This window comes from Polyodon spathula, chromosome 2 (assembly GCF_017654505.1).
Source record: "Polyodon spathula isolate WHYD16114869_AA chromosome 2, ASM1765450v1, whole genome shotgun sequence".
Classification (NCBI taxonomy): domain Eukaryota; kingdom Metazoa; phylum Chordata; class Actinopteri; order Acipenseriformes; family Polyodontidae; genus Polyodon; species Polyodon spathula.
The window spans coordinates 73,098,488-73,120,371 of record NC_054535.1 but is presented as its reverse complement, the minus strand read 5'-3'; the positions used below and the strand labels follow the sequence as shown (position 1 = coordinate 73,120,371).

Here is a 21,884-nt window from a genome sequence, read left to right as displayed (position 1 = left end):
TCCCAATTCCACGTTTGTCACCTCTCTATCAGCGTGAAAGAATAATTTAATTTACATTTTAATGCTGAGTCATCCCCTAGCTATTGTCTAAATTGTTCCCTGTTGAGGACTGGATAACTAAATCTATAATTGCTGTGACATTTTTTGTGTCATACTTTTCTCCCATGTCATTTAGTTATACAAGACTATAAAAAGCAGAGTCTTGGCTGCATTAAAAATACAAAATGCCAAATAGTTGCACAGTGGAGGTACAGTAGATTAATTGCAATGTAGCTGCTCTATAACTGCACTGTAACTGCAATTACATATTATTACAAAGCCACTTGCACTTGAAGCTCATTTAAACAGCTATTTAACTGGAGTACTACACTCTGCAAGTGTAGTGAAGTATACCTGCTATCTACAGTCATTAATCTGATTCTGTGTACTTTTTACGGCAGTTTTTTTTTTTTTTTTTTTTTTTAATTGTAAGTAATACCATGTACAACTACTGTATGTATCATACCTTACAGAACTGTATGTCTAAATCGCTATTATCTGTTGTGGAAGGGGTGTGGGCAATTCACTGACTAGGAGACAGACAGGTGTAATTGAAAACACCACACAGGTGCCCAGTTTTATTGTTAGACAGTTCATATTTTTTTCCGGCAGAGGGCACTGTTGGCCGTGGGCTGCCTATCAACGATGATAGACAGCACCACGGAAATACCACAGCTGGTACGCGAACAGCAAGTGCACTCGCAGGTGCTCAAAGAAATAATAATGAAAACAGAAGGCGAAAAGAACAAGGGAAAATAAAACTACAAATAAAAGGTGCTGCACTCGGCAGCGTTATCCCAGTCGCCGCTACCCGCACGACCCGGATCACCGTCCTACTCTGTCGGCTCCCTGCCTGCTCTACACAATAGTTCGGGGTCTGCCCAAGGGTTCCCTGCTGTCACTCTCTGACTTGTTCGCTGTTCTCAGCTGGTCTCTCCGTCCTCGACCAGCGCTTCCGCACACACACAGCGCGTCTACAAAGGCCGACCTGAGGAAACAGCAGAGCATTTTTTTATAGGGCTAGCAATCTGCCAAGACTCGCCTCTCAGCCATTCAGAGAGGGGGAAAGTCCACATACCTACCTTCCCACCTCCCCATGTCACTGCCATGACTCACAGGCAGTTGTTGGAAGGCTGCCGCCCTTTTCCTGCAGTACTGTGAACACGCCAGCAGAGTCAGCACAGATCTCTCCCTGCTACATCTGTATATAAAGGATGCCAACTAATTCATAAGTTCTTAAAAAGTACAAATAGAATGAATAATAATAATAATAATAATAATAATAATAATAGCAGTATAAAACCTAATTTGCAGAATATGACCTAAACAGAAATGCTTTAATCACATTTAGGCGTGTTTACATAGATATACTATGATTACTTTTACAGTAGGTGTTTAAAAAAAAAAAAAAACAAGATTACATGTTGTCTAATTCCTAAAATAACTTCTGCAGCAAACTGGATGTAAAGGGCACCGTATCCCTTTGACAGTCTAAAGCAGAAGAAGAGGTTAATCCAACAGCTAAAGCACACAGTGTCAAACTTCTCTTTGGTGTTGTCCATGAGGACAAACCTAGTTAACCCCTTCTGTCTGTAAATAACATAGTGCTGCTTCTTTTGTAAGCTCCTGACATTCTAGTAGCTTCTTATATTTAACAATGTAGATATGTCTTTTAGATAGGCTCTCTTTTTCCTAAACTGTGGTTTAAATATCAGCCATGTGTTATTTTTTTTAAGTGTAACTACTATTTTGATGTTCATGTGAGTATTGATTTAGAACATGTTTTTAGCAATAAGCAACATCTGTACTATATTGTATGAATAATGATGTTCATTTAATTAAGCAACAGCTTTCACTTTTGAAAACAGCTTTGTTTATGTAAGATTGTTTAAATGCATGTGTAAATTGTATTTGTAATGCTGTAAAATAGTAAAATGCGGTGTGAGGGTTAAATCATTAAGTACAGTAGAGTTACTCTATCTTGTTTTATGTCTGTTTTTCAACGCAATGGTGATTGGTTTTTATTTTTTCCTGTACCCTGGCTATCTTCAGCCATCAAGAATCAAGCCACAGGACATTATATTCTCAATGGCAAAGGAGAGGAAGCAAAATCTCGGAACTTTATTGACTTGGGAGTGGAATGGGATTACATCATCGAGGAAGACATAGAGACCCTTCACACCAATGGACCGTTACATGATGCAGTTGTTGTCTTGGTAGGTTTTGAACTTTAATTAAAAAAAAAAAAAAAAAACGGGTTTCTTTTGCAATTTTCAGGCCTATACCAACAAATGTATAACAGATACAGAAACTGAACAGAATATTAACATTTTTATACATGTAGAATTTAAATGTGTCTCCACTCTGAACAGACATAACAAGGACGAGTCGTTGCTGTTCTGCATTTGGTCTAATATTGAAAACACTTGTACGCTGTATATTTCTGAAGCTTCTGAGGATTCAGTTAGCTATACTGTCATCTCCCCTTAGTATGCTGTTATTACATTTTAATTCCTGTGTGACCAATGCGATCACGTTCGCTGTTCGGCAAACTCTGCCTTGCTATCCTCAAAGGAATCAGGAGGAGGGGAGCTTATTTATTCCTGACAAATAAACAAGACTGTGGTTGGAACAGGCAGCTTCACACAGCAGTATTCTCTCTCTCTCCTACGGCAGTAGCAAGCTTCTAACTCACACATCGAGATACATTACCAAGTGCTAGCCATGCTCCAGCACAGTATTGTGTGAGCGTGTAGTTTCGGTTTATTTTCCGAATAAGAAAATAACATTGCACAAACTATTTCTAGAAACTGGTTTTGAAATATTACAAACAGTATTTTTGGAATAAAGTATATAATTATCGGAGCGGAGAAAAATAAACCCACCTATTACAGCAGGAGCAAGCTTTGAAACCGTAAAGCAAGTTACAGTCACTGATGCAAATTAATGAGTTGCCAGTTTAAGCCCCTATGGGGTCTCTCTTTTCCCAAGAATAGCATCCCAAGATCATAATGTAAGAACTTAACATTTTGCTAAACTTCATTCATTTTCTTTTGGGGAACTTAAATTAACACTCTGCTACATTCCCTCCCTCTTGAATTCACCAACATTTTCAAATAATCAAACATTTTACTTTTCAGCAGTAGGAAAAACAAAAACAAAACAACAAACACACAAACAAACACACACAAGATACAGACTTCCAAAACACTTCCTTCAGGTTTAGTGCCTCCCAAGATGCAAAACTGGAAAAATAATATATAACGTCTTGCTGTGGTAATAATCAAGCTGTTCCCGTGAATAACACCCCACGGTCATAAAGTAAAAATGTAACGGGGGGTGTTTAACTCTTTGCTGCAATTGCTCAGTCACATCAACTCAAAATGGCATGCCACTCAGAAGTCAAGGACAGGGCAGATGTCCTGTTACCCGTGCTACCATACAAAACAGTGTTAATGTGCAGGGAATGTGAAAGTAGAAGGTCACTTTCATAGTACAGTTTAACAATGCCAGACTGAGAATCCAGACAAAGTGTGTTCTGCTACATCCACAGTGTATTACCGACTGCAAGAGCTTTTTTTTTTTTTAGGTGTTGCAGAAATTGATTTTACACTCTTTGATAGCACTGACCTGAGTTTTGTAAAAGCTACCCACTTATGATAAATGTTATAGTTTGCACCAAAGCGATACAAAAGTTCTTGCTTGGATGAATTCCTAGAACAGTGGTCTGCAGGCACCATCATATCCAATAGGGACGAATTAAATATCTCAGATAATGGAGGCGGATATGCGTATCCTGGTCGGGGTTTTCACTGTCTGTGCATGCCATTGTTGGTGCCTTACAACTATGTAGTGACTAACCTAAATAACCCAATGAATTGGTTTCTCCCCCGGTGACAAGCCATGTCTTCATTATTTAAGTATCTCTACTCTAGACATAAGAACATACATAAGAGCATTAGAAAGTTTACAAACGAGAGGAGGCCATTCAGCACATCTTGCTGATTTGTTTGTTAGTACCTTATTGATCCCAGAATCTCATCAAGCAGCTTCTTGAAGGATCCCAGGGTGTCAGCTTCAACAACATTACTGGGGAGTTGGTTCCAGACTCCCACAATTCTCTGTTTAAAAAAGGGCCTCCTATTTTCAGTTCTGAATGCCCCTTTATCTAATCTCCATTTGTGACCCCTGGTCCTTGTTTCTTTTTTCAGGTTGAAAAAGTCCCCTGGGTCGACATTGTCAATTCCGTTTAGAGTTTTGAATGCTTGAATTAGATCGCAGCGTGGTCTTCTTTGTTCAAGACTGAATCAATTTTATTTTTTTTTTAACCTGTCTGCATATGACATACCTTTTAAACCCGGGATAATTCTGGTCGCTCTTCTTTGCACTCTTTCTAGAGCAGCAATATTCTTTTTGTGATCAGAACTGAACAGAATATTCTAGATGAGGTCTTACTAATATATTGTACAGTTTTAACATTACTTCCCTTGATTTAAATTCAACACTTTTCACATAGTCCAGCCTGTCTCTTAATGCTTAATTATTTAATGATGCTCAAACAAGCCTATTAATAGCAATTTTGTAAATTCCTCAATCATATCAGAGAAGTCAGTAGATGATGATTGGCACTTTCATCAGCCATGCATAGCCTATTTCGGTAGTTAATGTGTTCCATGCAGAGATACAAATGCAGTTAGTATGAAGGTCACTGTGAGCTGGTTGTAGGGTTTTAGTTTTTTTATTTTATTTATTTTTTACTTTTAATTTCATGAATTCAATCATAAGAAATAAAACAATGTGATCAGCCTTTTCTTTATTATTGATTTATTAACCTCCTCCAACATTTAAAACAATGTGACTGAGTCAATACCTGTCTCATAGATCACAACATTTTCATTATAATGATATGGCAACATTGTAGATTTGGAATAGATCTTGATACAGTAACACATTGCCACAGAGATGGTATTATGGTAATGCACTAGATTTTCACTGGGTATTGCTTTATACTATTGTAATAAATTGGCAGGTCAAAATACAGAAAATTGACACCGTGGTACCATTCCACCAATAGCTCATTTTAGCCGCCTTTAGCTACTCCTGTTGCCCCGAGCACAGAAATAATGCTTTGCCACTGAATCTAATTTAGTAAGGCATTGTAGTGCATCCATAGCTCTCATTTTACTCGTTTACAGAAGAACTGCAACGTTTGGAATAGAACTAAATGTTTAACAAGAAAATTCTACCACTGTTTGTCATTTACCTTTTTTTCAGATTATACCTCAAGACAATGACACAAGATCAAGTTTGACATACAAATATATCATTCATGAGGACTCTGTACCCATAATTAGTACGGGTAACAACAATGTACTACAGGAAAATGCAGACTTATTCGAGTGGGCTTTGAAGAGCTGGTCACAGTGCACAAAACCTTGTGCAGGAGGTAACACTCTCTACATTTCTGTGATTTACTGTTGCGTTTATTATATTGCAGAGTCTTACAAATTAAGTTCTAATAGCAGAATATAAAGCTGTATGTGTGTGATGGAAATTATGTTTATATAAGCATGTGTGTTTGCTTTTCATTTCATTAATTACCAGTGTCATTTAAACAATAAATTTACCTGTTTCCACTGAATAAAAGATAAGATTCTGGCTATGTTGTGGGAAAGTGTTATTAGATGAGACAAAGTCACTGCATTTATCGTTCTTGCAACAGTCTGTGGATAGTCTTATGAGGAGGAAAGGGTAACTATAAGATTGTGTAGATTATTATGTGTCTCTTAATAAATAATGCGTAAGCATAAGGCAAATAATTAGATATTGAAGGAATCATTCTTTTGTTGCAAGGATTTTACAGTAGTTTCATACAAGTTTTTAACTAATGAAGGGAGAGCTGTCTAACTCTGTTTGAAGGGAGTACTATGTAAGTTCTGTGTGGTGTCTTACATTGGAAAAATGAAGCACAGTGGACCTGAAAATACAGTAGCTTACCTTTTATTTAGCAGATTTGACCAGTCGATAAGTTTGACAGCCCTTTCATGTTATAGTCAAAGACACACATGGCTTTTCTTTTCATTCATAGGTTCACAGTACACTAAATATGGATGCCGGAGAAAGAGTGACAACAAGATGGTTCATCGCAGTTATTGTGATGCAAGCAAAAAGCCAAAGCCCATTCGCAGAATGTGTAACCTTCAGGAGTGCACTCAGCCTATGTAAGTGTAGAGTGTATTATGATTTATAAACAAAATCCTTCTTTTATTATGAATGATTAAATAGTAAATATTTAGTAGATATTGCGTGCTGATAACGAGCTATAATTAAATGAGAACAGACTCACTGATCCTCACACTCTGTCTCATCTTCCTCAAGCCTGTGTTACCTCATTTCTTTTCTCTAGATATATCTGAATTTATGGAAATAATAGGAGTTGTGTTTTTTTTTTTTTTTTGTTCATTAACATGTTCTTTCAAAAATGTTAAGTTAGGGAATTTTGTCAGATTTCGCACATACAACTTTTATTGCTCTGAGCACACTATTAAACTCAGTGGAGACATTTAAGGAGGACAGAGGTGTTTTGGAGTCCTGTAATAGACTGTTCGTGCACTGGGCTTGCAATGTATCCAGACAACTTTTAATAATCAGTAAAATCACAGACTCATTTAATTTGGATTTTTAAAGAATCAGAGCAGTAATAGTGCTTCTTCTGTTTATTAAATACTTAATAATGGATCGAGTGCTTGCAAGCCACTTTGGATCCCTGCTAATAGGCAATCTGGGTGATTCCAGTGCCTTTACAGGTTTAACAGCATTAGTACTTCAACACAATGATACAGGTATGGTTATCACATACTCAGCCCTCAGGCTAGACATGCAAACCGATAAAGTGGCCACCGCTAAATCCTAAAACATCCAAGATATCGATTTTTTTTTTTTTTTAGGGGGGGGATTTTTTTTATTTTTTTTTTTTTGTTAGGACGTTACATAGGGGACTTGAAATGTACCTTTTGACAAATTTTTTTTTTCAGAGGGGGGATTTTTTTTTTTTTTTTTTTTTTTTTTTTTTTTTTTTTTTTTTTGGGGGGTGGGGGGTGTGTTGGGGGGGGGGGGGTGGGGGGGAGGGGGGGGGGGTGGGGTTTTTCAGGAGTAAATTATTACTAGCTAATTTCTTTAGGGGCCGGGATGGGCGGGGGGGGGGGGGGCGGAGGGGGGCGGGGTGTTCGGTGAAACAAGATGGGGCGGGGTAGGATTATCCGGTTATTTGACCCACCTTTGTCACGGGGGATGTGCAAATGGGGGATCGTAATATGAATAAGTTGTGTACTATGGGCATATTTTTTTTTTTTTTGGGGGGGGGGGGGGGGTGATTTTTTTTTTTTTTTTTTTTTTTTTTTTTTTTTTTTTATTTTTTGGGGGGGGGGGGGGGAGGGGGGGTTGGGGTGATTACAATAGTGTTGAGTCCGGGATGTCAGATCTGTTACGTTTTGCTATTTCACCGGTGGCCGATTCTAGGAATCTTTGTCGGTTCTAAGATGCTGTGTGTGTGTGTGGGTGGGGGGGGGGGGGGGGATGGGGGTGAGGGGGGAGGGGGGGGCTCAAAGGCTAAAATGTAAATCCTTTATCTCATAGTAGTGCATCACCTATAAATGCAATGAGATATAAATTCAAAATTATTCTTACCTTAAGTGTAGAATACAACATAAAAACAAGAACTGTCTTGAAAGGCAGACTTTGGACCACATGGACCACACAACTTGTAAGACCAAGTTGAGTGACACTTTACTGGGGTTTTACCTCGGCTTTTATAGAGTTTTTTGTCTGTTTAATACGTCAGAAGACCCAATTAAATCTAATTATTTGCTCTGTTTTGACAGATCCTATCTTTAAGTGAACAAAATACCGGTGACACCCTTTTCAAAATGAATTGAATGTGAGCTCATGGTTCACTATCTTCTGCCCCTCCTTTGCCTAAAATTTAGGTGAGCTGGAGTTCACAGGGTCCTTGCTACCAAGTACAATACAAGTATGTGTGTATATATGAGAGATGTTTTAATATGCAACACCAGCTCTATTTGATTATGAAAACCTGGGTCACAAATATATGTCCCTCTTAGCAGCATATTATGTTACTTTTTCAGTTTGTTGTCAGTGGGCCAGTTTAACTTCATGTACAAATGTGCATTAACAAAGTATTGGGCAAAGACTGTAGGGGTTTATCTCTCAAGCCTTTGAATAAAACCACAAAGTGTACAGTGGCCAGACCAGTTATTTTCATTTAAGTTCAGGCTTAAATGAACATGTTAAATATAATAGTCTCATATTAACTGTGTCATGCTTGGACTAAGCCTGACCTCTCTCTGTTTCTAAAAAAAATTCCCCTGCGCAAGCAGTGTTCAGACACCATGTTTACCTTTTTTTTTTTTTTTTTTTTTTTTTTAATTAATATGAAACTCTACTGCAAGCGCTTTGCCAAATTCACTGAATTGTCATTTTTGGGTCAGATTCAAGAGAGCCTCGAACCGGTATCTTTTAAAAAAACATTAGTTTTATATAAAATTCAGTACTGTACTTGTCTATTGCTCTTGCTTAGTTTGCATTTGTTATATGGTTGAATATAAATTCCTGGGGACGTGTGCCAAGAATAGGGGAACCACGTGACCATCAGGTGGATCACTAAAGAAGAAAAGTAAGTGTGATAGTTTGTCTGGTAACAGTGTGCAAAAACAAAAGGACCATTGGTTCTGGGATAATAGATAAGAATCCAGGGCCCTTACTGTTAGGTGCAAGGCCTATTTATGTAGGGGTAAGTGTTACATGAAAAAAGCTTACATCCTAATTTTTTATAACTAAGCTCTCATTATTTTCTTATAATATAATTAGGTAAATATTCCTGTTTTCTTAAAGCACCTTCCGTTGATTTTCATTCAGTGTTGGCAAATCCGCTTTTATGAGCCTACACCGAATCCTGCTTTGAGGTGCCAAAGACTAAGCCTTATATTTTGAAGGTATAATGCCCTTCCAGAATTATACTGTGTGTCTGAGACAAACTTTTAATTCTTTCTCTTTTTAGCTCTATAGTTTCCCTGTAAATAAATTCATTTTATCTTTCATAAGTCAAAATGAAATATAAAGTTATAAGAATAAAATGATAACAACTAATAACAAAGGCATACAGGCAAGCTTTTTTATTAACATTAACATTTGTTCAGTTTTCTTAATTCAAATTGTTATTCTGCTCAAAATTTTCCACAATAGTATTTCTACTAGTCGTGTATTCTTTAAAGCACAGTACAATTATTACAATATTCTGACAGTGTCAGTTAGTACTGAACTTCTCTCATTTTTAAATATGTTCTTTCAACAATAATAATTTTATTTGTAAAACAGTTTAACTTTAAATTATTTTAGAACATGTATTTCTAATTCAGATACTTCAATATAGTAGTATCTTTTATAAATTGTAATTTTATTTTACTTCATTGATATACACAGGAGGCAAGAGGTTAATTTTTAATTAGGCACCTGCTTAGCAGCAAATCAACCCTGAATATTAAAACGTAGGACTGGTTTACTTTGATACAGACTAACATCCTCATGTATTTTTTAAAGTTATTATGTTTCTTATTTTTAAAATCTCAGTCTTTTATTCTATTTATTAACTGTGCTCCTTAGATTTTGCCATTCAATTCTCACTGGATTAAAAAGTTTTGAGGCTCTGAGTCTTATTAAAAAAAAATATATATTTTGCCTGAAAGGGAGGTTTGGAACTTTCAGTAGGTCGGCCTGACCTTACACATTCTCTAATAATATTTTTCTACTGTTATACTAGAATAAACAGGAGTAGGGAATCCTACAGTATTCTCATAGACTAATACATTATAAAAAATAGTGTGTTTTAACAATTTGTTTAATATTTCTGCTGACTTTATATTCTTTTAAAATACATTGCAGTCATTACAATATTTGTTGCGGTTTCACAAATGTTCAATTTGTATCCCAAAGCTCAGCCTGCTTCCAGTAGCTGTGACAGTCTTGGGTCAGTTTCTGCTCTCAGTGAGTCTGTCAAAGCCACCACAGGTGTGGATGACACTCTTTAAAAGTCTGATACCTGCAAAAACTTAAATCTTGTTAGCTGGGCTCCCATCTCTACATTTTCATTCCCATTGTCAGTGGGAAGACTTCAAATAAATTAAGCTGTTTCTATCAAAGAGCCATGCATCTCTGCCGCATACACCTTTCACTCAAAAAACGAGCTCGCACCTTGTACAAGGGAAGACAGATTTTAGGGTCACTGGTAGTGATATACACAAAAAACATGAAAACCTTTAACAACAACAAAACATGTTAAACCATCAAATCAAACACTAGAATAATTTAATTTAAGAGAGAAATGGCTGGGGATAATACAGATTTGTGGTCATTATGCCATGGCAAGATACGAATAAATGTCACCCAAAAGAATTAACTAGTTTTGCTTCATAAAGTCGAATGAAATCTGCTGAATAATGTTACGTTAACATATTGAATTACATACTACTTTGTAGTTTTCCCATATACTTAACGAAAAACTGGCACAAATTTAAAAATGTGACATTTCGATATCTAACAAGAAATACTGTACTACTATTATGGCTTTTGGTATCATTTTGTAATTTATATGATTACATGATTTAAAAAAAAAGATCTCAATTATGTGCATATAGTTTTTTTTTTTTTTTTTTTAGTTTTTTTTTTTTTTTTTTAATGTCTCAATCCTAAAATTCTAGGTAATTCAAAAATATGACCACAGCTGTATGATTTAATAAATAGTTTCAACTGAAGGATTGGTTCCAACAATATGCACCTTATTATCACAACTGATGCTTAAAGGGATATGTTTTGGTTCATTGTCTGTTGCTTGAGGATTTTACTGTCATTCTTTCCTTCTCAGTTGGATCACGGACGAGTGGGAACACTGCACTAAAACCTGCGGAAGTTCTGGATATCAAATCCGTACAGTGCTTTGCATGCAAGTCCTTAATGATGGAACAAACCGCTCAGTTCACAGTAAATACTGTAGTGGGGAAAAGCCTGAAAGTCGAAGGTCATGCAATAGAGCTCCATGCCCTGCACAGTGGAAAACTGGATCGTGGTCAGAGGTTGGTATAGACTGTTTGTTGTTAAAGGAAGATTGCTAAATCCAAGTCGCTGTATAATAAGCTCACAAGAGTTTATACTGGAAACTACAGTATGTTTATCAGCGCCAAAATCACATTTCTTACCTCTTCATTAAAGTATTAAATATAAGCAAAGAACCAAAGGCCAAAAATCTATATTGCGTGGGCTAATCAGCAGTAAGGACTTAAACCTTAATGAGCTTGCCTTTGAATGGCAGAATGCCAGTTTTTCAATTTTATAAACGTTGAGCCAATTATGCTCCATATAAGAAATGTTGACAGTGTAATGAGTGAACTATGCAAACTGCTACCAGGTTGTAAGGGCAGCCTCTGCATGCATGGGGAGATCAAATCTCTGTTACATATGTATGAGTTCTAATCAGTTCCCTGTGGCACCAATAAAACAAGAGCCACCATGAACTTGGTCTACCAACTGTGGTTTTCTCTAGCCTATAGAAAACTTTTTTTTAAGAATAATGAAAAATTAATAATTACTAAGGATAAGTCTCTTTATGGGTAGTGTTCATCTTTTGAATTCCTTCTATTTTTTAGCCTTTAAGCTTACTAGGTAAAACATAGTGCCACTGTTGGTTCTGAAAAGGGCTGTGTTAATTAGAAAGGATTATAGAGCGACAATACTTTGAGTTTTTTGAAGTACAGCTTATTTATTATTTCTTAGGATTTAAGCACAGATTTAAAATGTATCACGGTAGGATGTACCACCACTTAATTTGTATCACATGAAAAAGCATACAGGTTATACTGAAATTTGTGCAACAGAAATAATGCATTATTGAATGGCTCACAGTTTTGTTCTCCTCGGGGCACATTTTCAGAAACCACTGGCTTAAGGGATGTATCTTTTGCTTTAATCAGAAAATAAAATACTTAATCTTCCATGTAAAAGAAAAATCTCTCTAGTAAAATCTGTACTGCCAGTGTTCCATAATAGAGAAAAATGTTGGAATTTGGTAAAACATATTAAGGTCATGTTGTAGTCATATCTAATAGAGAAAACATGACCTGCATAAGAGGCATTTTTTGCACATTCCCGATAACAAGGAAACTTTGCAGACATAGTCAATTGTAGCACAGGTAACCAGACTTTACATAAATACCAAATATCACAGGACAGGAAGTGTGGGAGCAGCATCTCTCTGTCTTGACTCCCAACCTGCAGTATTAAGATGTTATTGGCTGCAGACCATCAATGTCTTTGTGCCACAGGAGTTCACCTCCACCTGGAGGGAGGTTCCCTGCAGTGTACTACCTTCCGTATTCAATTGGTACCCAAGGCAGTCCCATTTAAGCTCAAAATCATTGGTTGAGTGCAGCAGTGCAATCAGGGAGAAACAGTCACCTTCAGAAACAATTTTTAAGGGGCAGTCTAGTCGCTCAGAAAATGGATGTGTAGCAGTCTCTCCACTGTAAGCAGGAGACATCTTTTTAGGGTGTGTTCACACTGTAGCTCCAACTCAAAGCTTTGCCCATATATGTACCTATGTCTTTCACAATGAACCTCCCTTTGTAAATGTTATGAAATGAACTAATGTACCACAAATGTTTTTAAAACTTCTGTTTTCAATAAGGAATCAATACATGTAGTTAAACATTTTCAAAATGATTTTTCATTTTTGCCAAAAACCATGGCTTAGACTGCAGATAAATTGTATAGGTATACATATAGTTGCTGTATTACTTCAGGAATATAATATACTTTAAATACCTTACATATGATCTGCTTTGAAACAAACCATGCATAAATCACAGCATGGTAATAGAGACATTGACAGAATGCTGCAATGTGGGCCAGACAGGTCCATGAACATTCAGCTTAGAAACCGTAGACTATGGCTTGATAAATGAGCTTGTCATTGCTGTTTTATCTCGTTCGTACACTGCCAGGTGGACAGCTATTCTCCTCCTGCATTTATCAGGAAACAATACAAGAATTACCCACATGAATGAATCCAGTTGCTTTAGAATGTAATCAATACTCATTGTAATACTGACATGACTCTTTTAGAAATAATTTCCCATCAAAATATTTAGGATTGTACTTATCTAATATGCTTGTGAATAATAGTGTTCAGAATAGTGTTTTTCTTGGGCTTTGGAATTGATCTGCATATTAAGAATATTTTGAGTTTATCTGTGGTGATCAAACAGTTTTGTGTAATGACATAGGAATATCTAAATATGATTATATGTCTTGAGATGACAAAGCTGGTATCTGCAGTAAAGTGAAATACTTTTAAAGAACCAGGCTAGTAGGCGGTATTCTGTATGTTAATTTGTAGGTACAGTTAATTGTATATCGTTATAACAAACTCAGATTAGATGGATTTCCTGATAGTAAAACAATTCTACAAGGTCTCAGCTAAATTTAGCAGTTGCTTATCGGAAATTACTTCTTATAATACAAATTCATTTAACACGAATTAGTTTGGAGCCCTCCCAGGGAAGAAAAATATAAATAAAACTAAACACCCTAGTTCGAAGAGCTGAGTGTAAAGGATATTGCGAAATGGGTTAATTTGCATCTGGATTAGCACTGTCTGGGGACTGCAGATCCTGTAATGCATTTCAAGTTGGCATACTTTCTCACACAAAAGCATGCACTATCCTTGCCTACAAGAAACAGAAAGATGTTATGGATTTCAGCATTCCCATGAGCACTTTGTCAATCATTGTAAAAAATATAGGCTACACAGTACAGGCTTATGAACAGATACTGTGGATGCAAGTCGTCAATGTTTCTGATTTGCTCAATACCCTGACGTTGAGGACACCTTGCTTTTGTGGTTGAAAATGTTATGATCAGAATGGGACATGCAGGTTTCAAGTGCAGTTCATTTGCAATGTATATTTTTTGAAAGTATTTAAACGCACAGTACTTTTAAATGTATAATACTTTTCATTGTTAATCCGAATTTCTGATAAGACCTTTTTTTTTGTTTGCTGAAATTCATATTAATGAGAATTGACTGTAGTTATTTCCTGCTGTTTATGCTTACAGTGCTCTGTAACATGTGGAGAAGGATCTGAGCGCAGATCTGTCACATGTCGCACAGGGGATCACTGTGATGGAGAGAAACCACAATCTGCCAGGATATGCAAGCTTGCTCCTTGCAGTGGTATGTAAATGTTTGTATTTAAATTTGATTGAATCAAAAGATTTGCATGCTTTCCAGGTATCTCGGCTCATCCAGATAGTTTCAGATTATGCTGAGATGCACAGACTTCACAAAGCATCCATACATCTTGGCAATATGTAACCAGACACGCTGTACATTATTACATAATAGTTGTATTTGGCACTTAATGAATTACTAAGTTTTTTTAAGTCTATATTATCATTAGCAGAGCCACGCCTGCATAAAGGTTTCACTTCCGCAAGGAACTTGCGAGCCACTTAATTGTATTCTGTTTAGCCACACTTCTGTTCATTGAGACACAGCATGAGTCAGATGGCAGCAGTGATGAATAAACATTTGCTCTAATCAACATTTGGGACGACAATTTAATCCAAAGAAGTTTGGCGGGAAGCTTCTGTAACAAGCACGCCAACTTGAAAGCCTTGAACAGATGAAAGGGTGGTCATGTAAACGTTGCTGCTTCCGGAGCATTGCGTACGGTCATTGTGTATTTGCTTCTGTCACCCAGGTCGACCCTGCTTCTTCAAAAACCAGTGTGAAATCACGCAGCCGACAGCGTGACCCTGGGTCCTACCCCAGTAGAGCATGCCAGTATGAAAGGGTTTTGGACTGTTGATTAAAACAATTATACTACTACATTACTAACTTTTGTTTTTATTTAAGCCTAGTTCCACAGGAGGTTCGTGTTTTACCAGGGTTTAAAAACAGAAGCACTAGGTGGCAATGTTGTGCTTCCTATGAACACTAGACCAGAACTACTGCCAAATTCTGTATTTTCATTTTCTTGCTTTTTTAAATAATAATAATAAATAATAATAATAATAATAATAATATAATAATAATAATAATAATAATAATAATAATAATAATACATTGTTATATAATTTTTCTGAACCGCGTTGTTTCCGAGTTCTCGTCCTTGTTTGGTTGAATGTCCATGTCTTTATTTGAATATATTATTTCTTCTCTGTTGTTCTGTTATATGCTTGTCATGCTGAGTCTGATAATGGCAGTGATTTGTTTTTAAATGAAGCTGCCTGCCCTTTAATTAATCTCATTCCAAGTTTCACTCTAAGCCTAATTGTTCACAATTGAGCTTAATTAGACAAAGTAGAAGGAAAGACTTTGTTATATTACCTAAAGATTGTAATGACATATAGATTAAATGGGGTAGATTAAATCTAAAACTAAGGATGCACGTGGGTTCTGAAAAGCTGGAAGAATAGTGTGGCTTCTGAATTTTTTTATTTTTTTTTAACTTTTCAGTGAACTAGCTTTTCAATGTTCTAAGCATAATCTGTTGGTTTTTTGGGGGTTTTTTTTGCAGATGAACCATGTACAGGAGACAAGTCCATATTTTGTCAGATGGAGGCGCTCGCAAGATATTGCTCTATCCCAGGATACAGTAAGCTTTGTTGCGAGTCCTGCAGCAAGCACACTAGCATCCTCCCCACTTCATTCCTGTCTGAAGCAGCTAACACCGAAGAAGAAATCAGTTTTGATTCCGTTCAGATCCCTGGACTTGTAACAATATCAACTTCCACACAATATCCTTTAATCTCTGTTTCCAGCAGAAAAGGCCCTCAAAGCCGTAGACTAGCCACAGAAGGTGATCAGGTTGTTTCTGCAGCTGACGAGAAGTCAAAATCTGCAGATTCAGAAAATGTTAACTCAGTAGGCAGTAAGACTTACAGGTTGGTAGCAATGCAATACCAGCCTCATTCAAGCAAACCCACCAGTAATTCCTTGGTAGTCAATAATCCACCACCTGAAAGTAACAGCAGTTCATCAGTCCCTCTGTCACCTGAGGCGTTTACAAGGAAGACTGAGAGACATGTGGACAGGAGGTGGCCCACCAGGTCTTCTGCTGTGGAGAGATGAAGGTGGGCACCTGCATAACAAGGACTATTTGTACAATCAATGTGGACATAATGGTGCATCCTGCAAAAAATTCATTTTGAAATCCTCAACATTTATAAAGTGCTGGTTCACTTGTGTGTTATTGGCTTCCTGTACCAGTAAATCAGTAATGTGTCTGTAGTGACTGGAAACACACCAAAGATATGCTCAAAAAGGGTAGATTACTTTGGCTGTTCCTTTAATAAAAGTCAAGGAAGTTTTGCACTTCAGCTGAAGCTATAAAATATATATATATATATATATATATATATATATATATATATATATATATATATATATATATATACACATTAAAATAAATTTTTTTACAATATATCTATACCAGGTCTGAGGTCAAATTGTTGCCGATTATTGCCTGTTTTTGTTAAATATTAGGTATTTATAAGCAACTGCAGCAGTTGTGTAAATAATGTATTTGCAAAACATTAGTATTATTTTTAAAGAAGGCAAGTTGTATTGATTCATTCTTTTTTACATATGTTACATGGACATTATACTGGGTGCCTGCCATTCCTTAACTTAATGTTTATAGAAATCAAGTGTAATGATTCATTGTACAGGGGCTTAAAGACAATATGATCAAATTTCAATTTCAGTTTGTTTTCTAAAAACATATGTAGCATAGGCAAAAAACTCATTTGAACATAAGAACATGCTATACTTCTGTGTCGAAAGATACACTCTATACCACTTCATATTTCTTTGAATATTTTGAATGGTGCTGGCTTGAAATTACAGTGCTGTAATTTGTAAAAAAAATCTGTGTTCTAGGTACTGTATCCTTACAAAATAATAGAACTGAAAGATTGACAGGTGAGTAATGCAAAGTAATGTTTTCATTTACACATGTCATTTACACTCTGTACGTTGCAAAAGGCAGATAAGCTTTCAAGATCAATTTTTTTATTTTTTTGTAGGGGCTTTTTAAATGCCCTTTATACAGTACACATGTTGCCTTTAAGTTAGTCTGTAATTTAAAAGAAGTAAATACATGGGTGAGAGCTATTTATTTCAACAGGTATGACCTCACTATCACAGTGCACCTGACTGCAATAGCAATATGAGTCATTTATAGCAGTTTTATCAGTCATTTTTTCAGTTCAGACAGTCATACTCTCCTGTGTGTTGCTGTATAGTACTTGTATATAGTACTGAGAACCTAAAATATTTATTAAATATTGAGAACCTTATAGTATTTTATGTAGTAAAAAATATGATAAAAATATCTATTTGCCAACATATCATAGAAGGAAAAATGATTCTAAGTACATATGGTACATGTCAAATGCATGTAACAGCAATCGTGGCTGACAAAATTAAATCTAAAAAAAGTGTTTAAATCTAAGAATCATTTTTAAATGAACAAATATATGACCGGTTTTGACAAGCGTTTTAGGGTTTCAGTAGTTTACTAAAATTGACATGCAATTATAATATTTGTAAAGTTTCCCCAGACAAAGCTGTTTTTTTCACAGCAAATGTAGAACTAAAGAAACATTAATATTCTTTTTATTATTATTATTATTATTATTATTATTATTATTATTATTATTATTATTATTTTTTTTTTTTTTTAAACAAAATCAGCAAAATTATTTGAGGACATGATTGTGAAATTATCTCCATGATAATTTGGGGTAGTTGAAGAAATATATATATATAGTAAGTGTAGTTCTCAGCTAACAGTGTTGAAGCACATAGTGCTGCACTATGGAAGTCCTTTTGTTGTCTTGCTTGTCATGTAACCCCTTGACTCGTTGCCTGTAAAGAATTGCTGCTACTTTTGTGCAAGGCTTTCTATGGTCAAAGAGAAGCTAGTATTTTATAGATTTTATATTGACAATCCCTGAGCCTCGAACAGATATAGGATATGTTATGTATGCGTCCCTGATATACCCCAAATATAAAAATATGAATGCAGAGATTCTTTGTATTATTTTTTACTGTTGTTTTGCTCCTTTTGTACCAAGTCATTTTTTTCTGTTTTAAGTGTACACTACTGATGCTGTTTGTTGTATTGGGAGCACATAGCAATAAAGTCTTAACAAAACTTCAAAGGTGTCTCTTTTGTGTGAGGTTTTAACTTTAGTTCAGTGTACCTATACAGTCCTGTCCAATATTCTAGCACCAGATTAATGGGATTTGTCCAGAGCCTCTTCTCATGGTATTGTGAGCTAATTTACTTCTCCTGTCACTGGCCAGATCACTGTCCTCAGTGTTGGTAATGGATTAGTCTGCTGGATGCTCGGTTGTCTAGTGGGCTGGATAACACATTAGCCAATGTCATTGTCACCTTTTTATAATATTTGTAAACATAATTTAAAGAATATCCGAAAACATTCACTGTCCAAACACTGTCGACATACTGAAAACCTACCAATATATCTACTGGTAAAATGTATTTTTAGATTGAAACAGAACAAACAAAATGGATGTTATATCAGTTTTAACCTAAATCCATTTCGAATTTTACTGTGCACACTGAACTAGCTTGGACTTTCATAGTTAAAAAAAATAAATCAGAGGTATATCCCAAATCTGTAATGGATAACATATCTATTTCAGGGAACCAGGGTTACTGTATATAACCTAACATTCTGTGACCTTTTCACTGCTACTGTTCCGCTTGCCATATGAATGATAATGACTTCACAGTCGTCTATGATTCTCTCTGTCACTTTTGATTTTTTCATGTCATGCAATAAAGACATTTCTGTTTTACTTCATTCTTACAAACCATTTGAACAGAGATGTCATTACCATTGTAGGACACTCCACAAAAAAAAAAAAAACAACATTCTACGTTCTGCTGATCTTCATTATACCTGGGTAATTTACATTGGTTAATGAACAATTGATATTAACTTTTGTGAAATTCAGGAGGGTCAACCAGGGCTTCAGTATTTCCTAATTTTACTTGTCTATCATCATTGTTCCCTATATAAACCTAGTCAGAGCTCAGCTCTTTCTCGTGTTAGCTTTGTTCCTCCTCCCACCTCCTCACTTTTTTCATATGCCGTGCCTCTTTGTCGGTCCCCTCTGGGGGGATAGTGAGTCTCACTTCCCCGACCCAGAGTTCCCATAACTCCACAGGTTCTTCATGTGGTCAGACGGGGCCACCGACCACACTATTCTTTCACAGCTCATGTTCTTTATCTTGCCTCATGAAAGAAGGTTCTGTCTTACTTCCTCCTTTATCCTTCTGGGATGTGGCCCTCATAGTCTTACTGCTCAAATCCTACGGGAAATAATAATACAATTATTTGTATTCTTTCTCAGTCTCTTGTCCTCCTTATGTCAAGGCTTCGTATGAGCCGTTCTGTCCTTCTGAGGGTCGAACCTGGTCGCTAACTGGGACCCATTCTCAAGGCCGAGCCTATAACGACTCTTCGAGAAGTCAGAGGACTCTGTTTTCAGGGGCCCGGATGCTGATAAAATCTTCCCTGCAAAAACACTTGGGAATGGTGTATAAATAGGGTGATAACAGATGTTAATAGGTTGATTAGGACTGATGCTGATGTTAGAGGAGGTGGAGGTGCGTGTTCCGTGCTGTCCCATCCTGTGTTATTTATGCCTGTGAGTGTTTTGTATAGACTTTTGTTTGGGCCCTTATGCCTTTTATTTTGTTAATGTGTTTTTGTTCATGTGTTTCATCTTTTGTTTATTTATTTATTATTATTAAAGTTTGTATTAATGATTCACTGTACCTTCTGTGTCTCAGTCCCCCTTCTTGGTAAACAACAGCCGTACCAGTGACGCTGTCCTGTCACAGGCTGCAATTAAAATCCCCAGTGATAAGTTGTTGTCATGTATTAGTAATTAACAAAACAGACAACCCAATTAAACAATGTATTTTTAGATCCTGGAAATAGCATGAATACTGCAAGAATATTCCAACTACCAAGAGAATCAGAGTTCCTTCTCATCATTTAGTAGTGTGATATGTCTGAACTATTTAACTGTAGTTAATTAAATCTTCAACAGCGATCGACACAACTAACCCTTGCCCCTCTTTTCACCATTGGAGAATCTGCTAATAGATGTTACTGAACCATTTCTTGTCAACTACTGAGTAAGGATTTTCAGGAATGCAGTGAGGTTTAAGCAAATGCTATAACGTGTTTATTTTTTGTTTTTTAATGTTGTTCACGTGCTGCATGTAATAATAATAATAATAATAATAATAATAATAATAATAATAATAACACCGTGTAACAAATTATTATTATTTTTTTTGTTCCTGGGTAGTAAGTGTTATTTCCTAATTAGTAGCTTATGCCTCAAAAGTATAGAAAATGGCTATTATTCCCCACAAACTTTGCTTTTGTAACCAGGACAGTGATATTTTGAAATTTACCTATTTTCCAGAACATTCCAGATAGATTCAGTGCTGAGTAAACTTGGAGTAACTTCTAGAACTTTCTAGAACTTTCCAGTAATATAAATAGTAGTATAAATACAGGGGCCTTAAGCCCACCAGTTCAGTTTAGTAACAGCTGCCTAAGTGGATACATATGTGCATTTTTCTGAGATGGCATCAAGAGGCTGCAATGGTGGCATTCCTGATGGGTCTCCAAGGCGGTTTTACCAAGTTTCCCTGCTATCTTTGCCTTTGGGACAGCAGGGACTCCAAGGCGCACTACCATAGGCGGGACTGGCCACAGCGGACCGAGTTCTCTGTGGGGAGGAACAACGTCAAGTGGGAGCCACTGGTGGACCCCCGGAAGGTGCTGATGCCACCACTGCACATCAAATTGGGCCTTATGAAACAATTTGTCAGAGCTCTAGATAAGGAGTCGGCAGCCTTCAAGTACCTTCAAGACTTCTTCCCTAAGCTGTCTGAGGCAAAGGTCAAAGCCGGTGTCTTCGTCGGACCACAGATAAAGAAGATCCTGGAGTGCAATGAATTCCCCAAGAAGCTCACTAGTAAGGAGAAAGCAGCTTGGAACAGCTTTGTCGCAGTGGTTCAGGGCTTTCTGGGCAATCACAAGGCCAAAAACTATGTGGAGCTGGTGAAGAACTACGGCACAGTGGGCTGTGGGATGTCCCTCAAAGTCCATATCCTTGATGCTCATCTTGATAAATTCAAGGAGAACATGGGAGCGTACTCGGAGGAGCATGGCGAGCGCTTCCACCAGGATATATTGGACTTTGAACGCCGCTACCAAGGACAGTATAACAATAATATGATGGGAGACTACATTTGGGGGCTGATTCGTGAAAGTGATTTACAGTATAATCGCAAATCCCGAAAAACTACTCGCTTCTAAATCTTTTGTAGTCATTTTTGTATTACTTTAGTACGTCGTTAGTATGTTAATTTGGATTCATATGTTGTTTTTTTCTGACTTTATGTGAACGGAAAGACCATTTTCTCATTGGAAATAGGTAAATTTCAAAATATCACTGTCCTGGTCACAAAAGCAAAGTTTATGGGGAATAATAGCCATTTTCTATATTTTTGAGGCATAAGCAATTAGGAAATAACATTTACTACCCAGGAACAAAAATTGTGTTACATAGTGTAATAAACCTTTATTTATATAGAGCAATTCATGTACAATACAATTCAAAGCGCTTATCATACAGAAAAAAAAATACAACA

The 21,884-nt window shown here is 36.5% G+C and overlaps 1 protein-coding gene across 4 annotated transcripts in view; it reads left to right on the top strand.

The window, feature by feature from the left end:
• Window positions 1–16,538, top strand: part of LOC121300201 (A disintegrin and metalloproteinase with thrombospondin motifs 3-like) — a 118,498-nt gene extending 101,960 nt beyond the window's left edge. For all 4 annotated transcript variants that reach the window (XM_041228720.1, XM_041228706.1, XM_041228712.1 and 1 more), the window contains 6 exons: window positions 2,092–2,255; window positions 5,314–5,485; window positions 6,128–6,260; window positions 10,976–11,183; window positions 14,221–14,338; window positions 15,687–16,538. In XM_041228720.1, the coding sequence (XP_041084654.1) occupies window positions 2,092–2,255; window positions 5,314–5,485; window positions 6,128–6,260; window positions 10,976–11,183; window positions 14,221–14,338; window positions 15,687–16,240 (1,349 nt within the window). In that variant the 3' untranslated portion in view covers window positions 16,241–16,538. The remainder of the gene's footprint in view (window positions 1–2,091; window positions 2,256–5,313; window positions 5,486–6,127; window positions 6,261–10,975; window positions 11,184–14,220; window positions 14,339–15,686) is intronic.
• The last annotated feature ends 5,346 nt before the right edge of the window (window positions 16,539–21,884 follow it).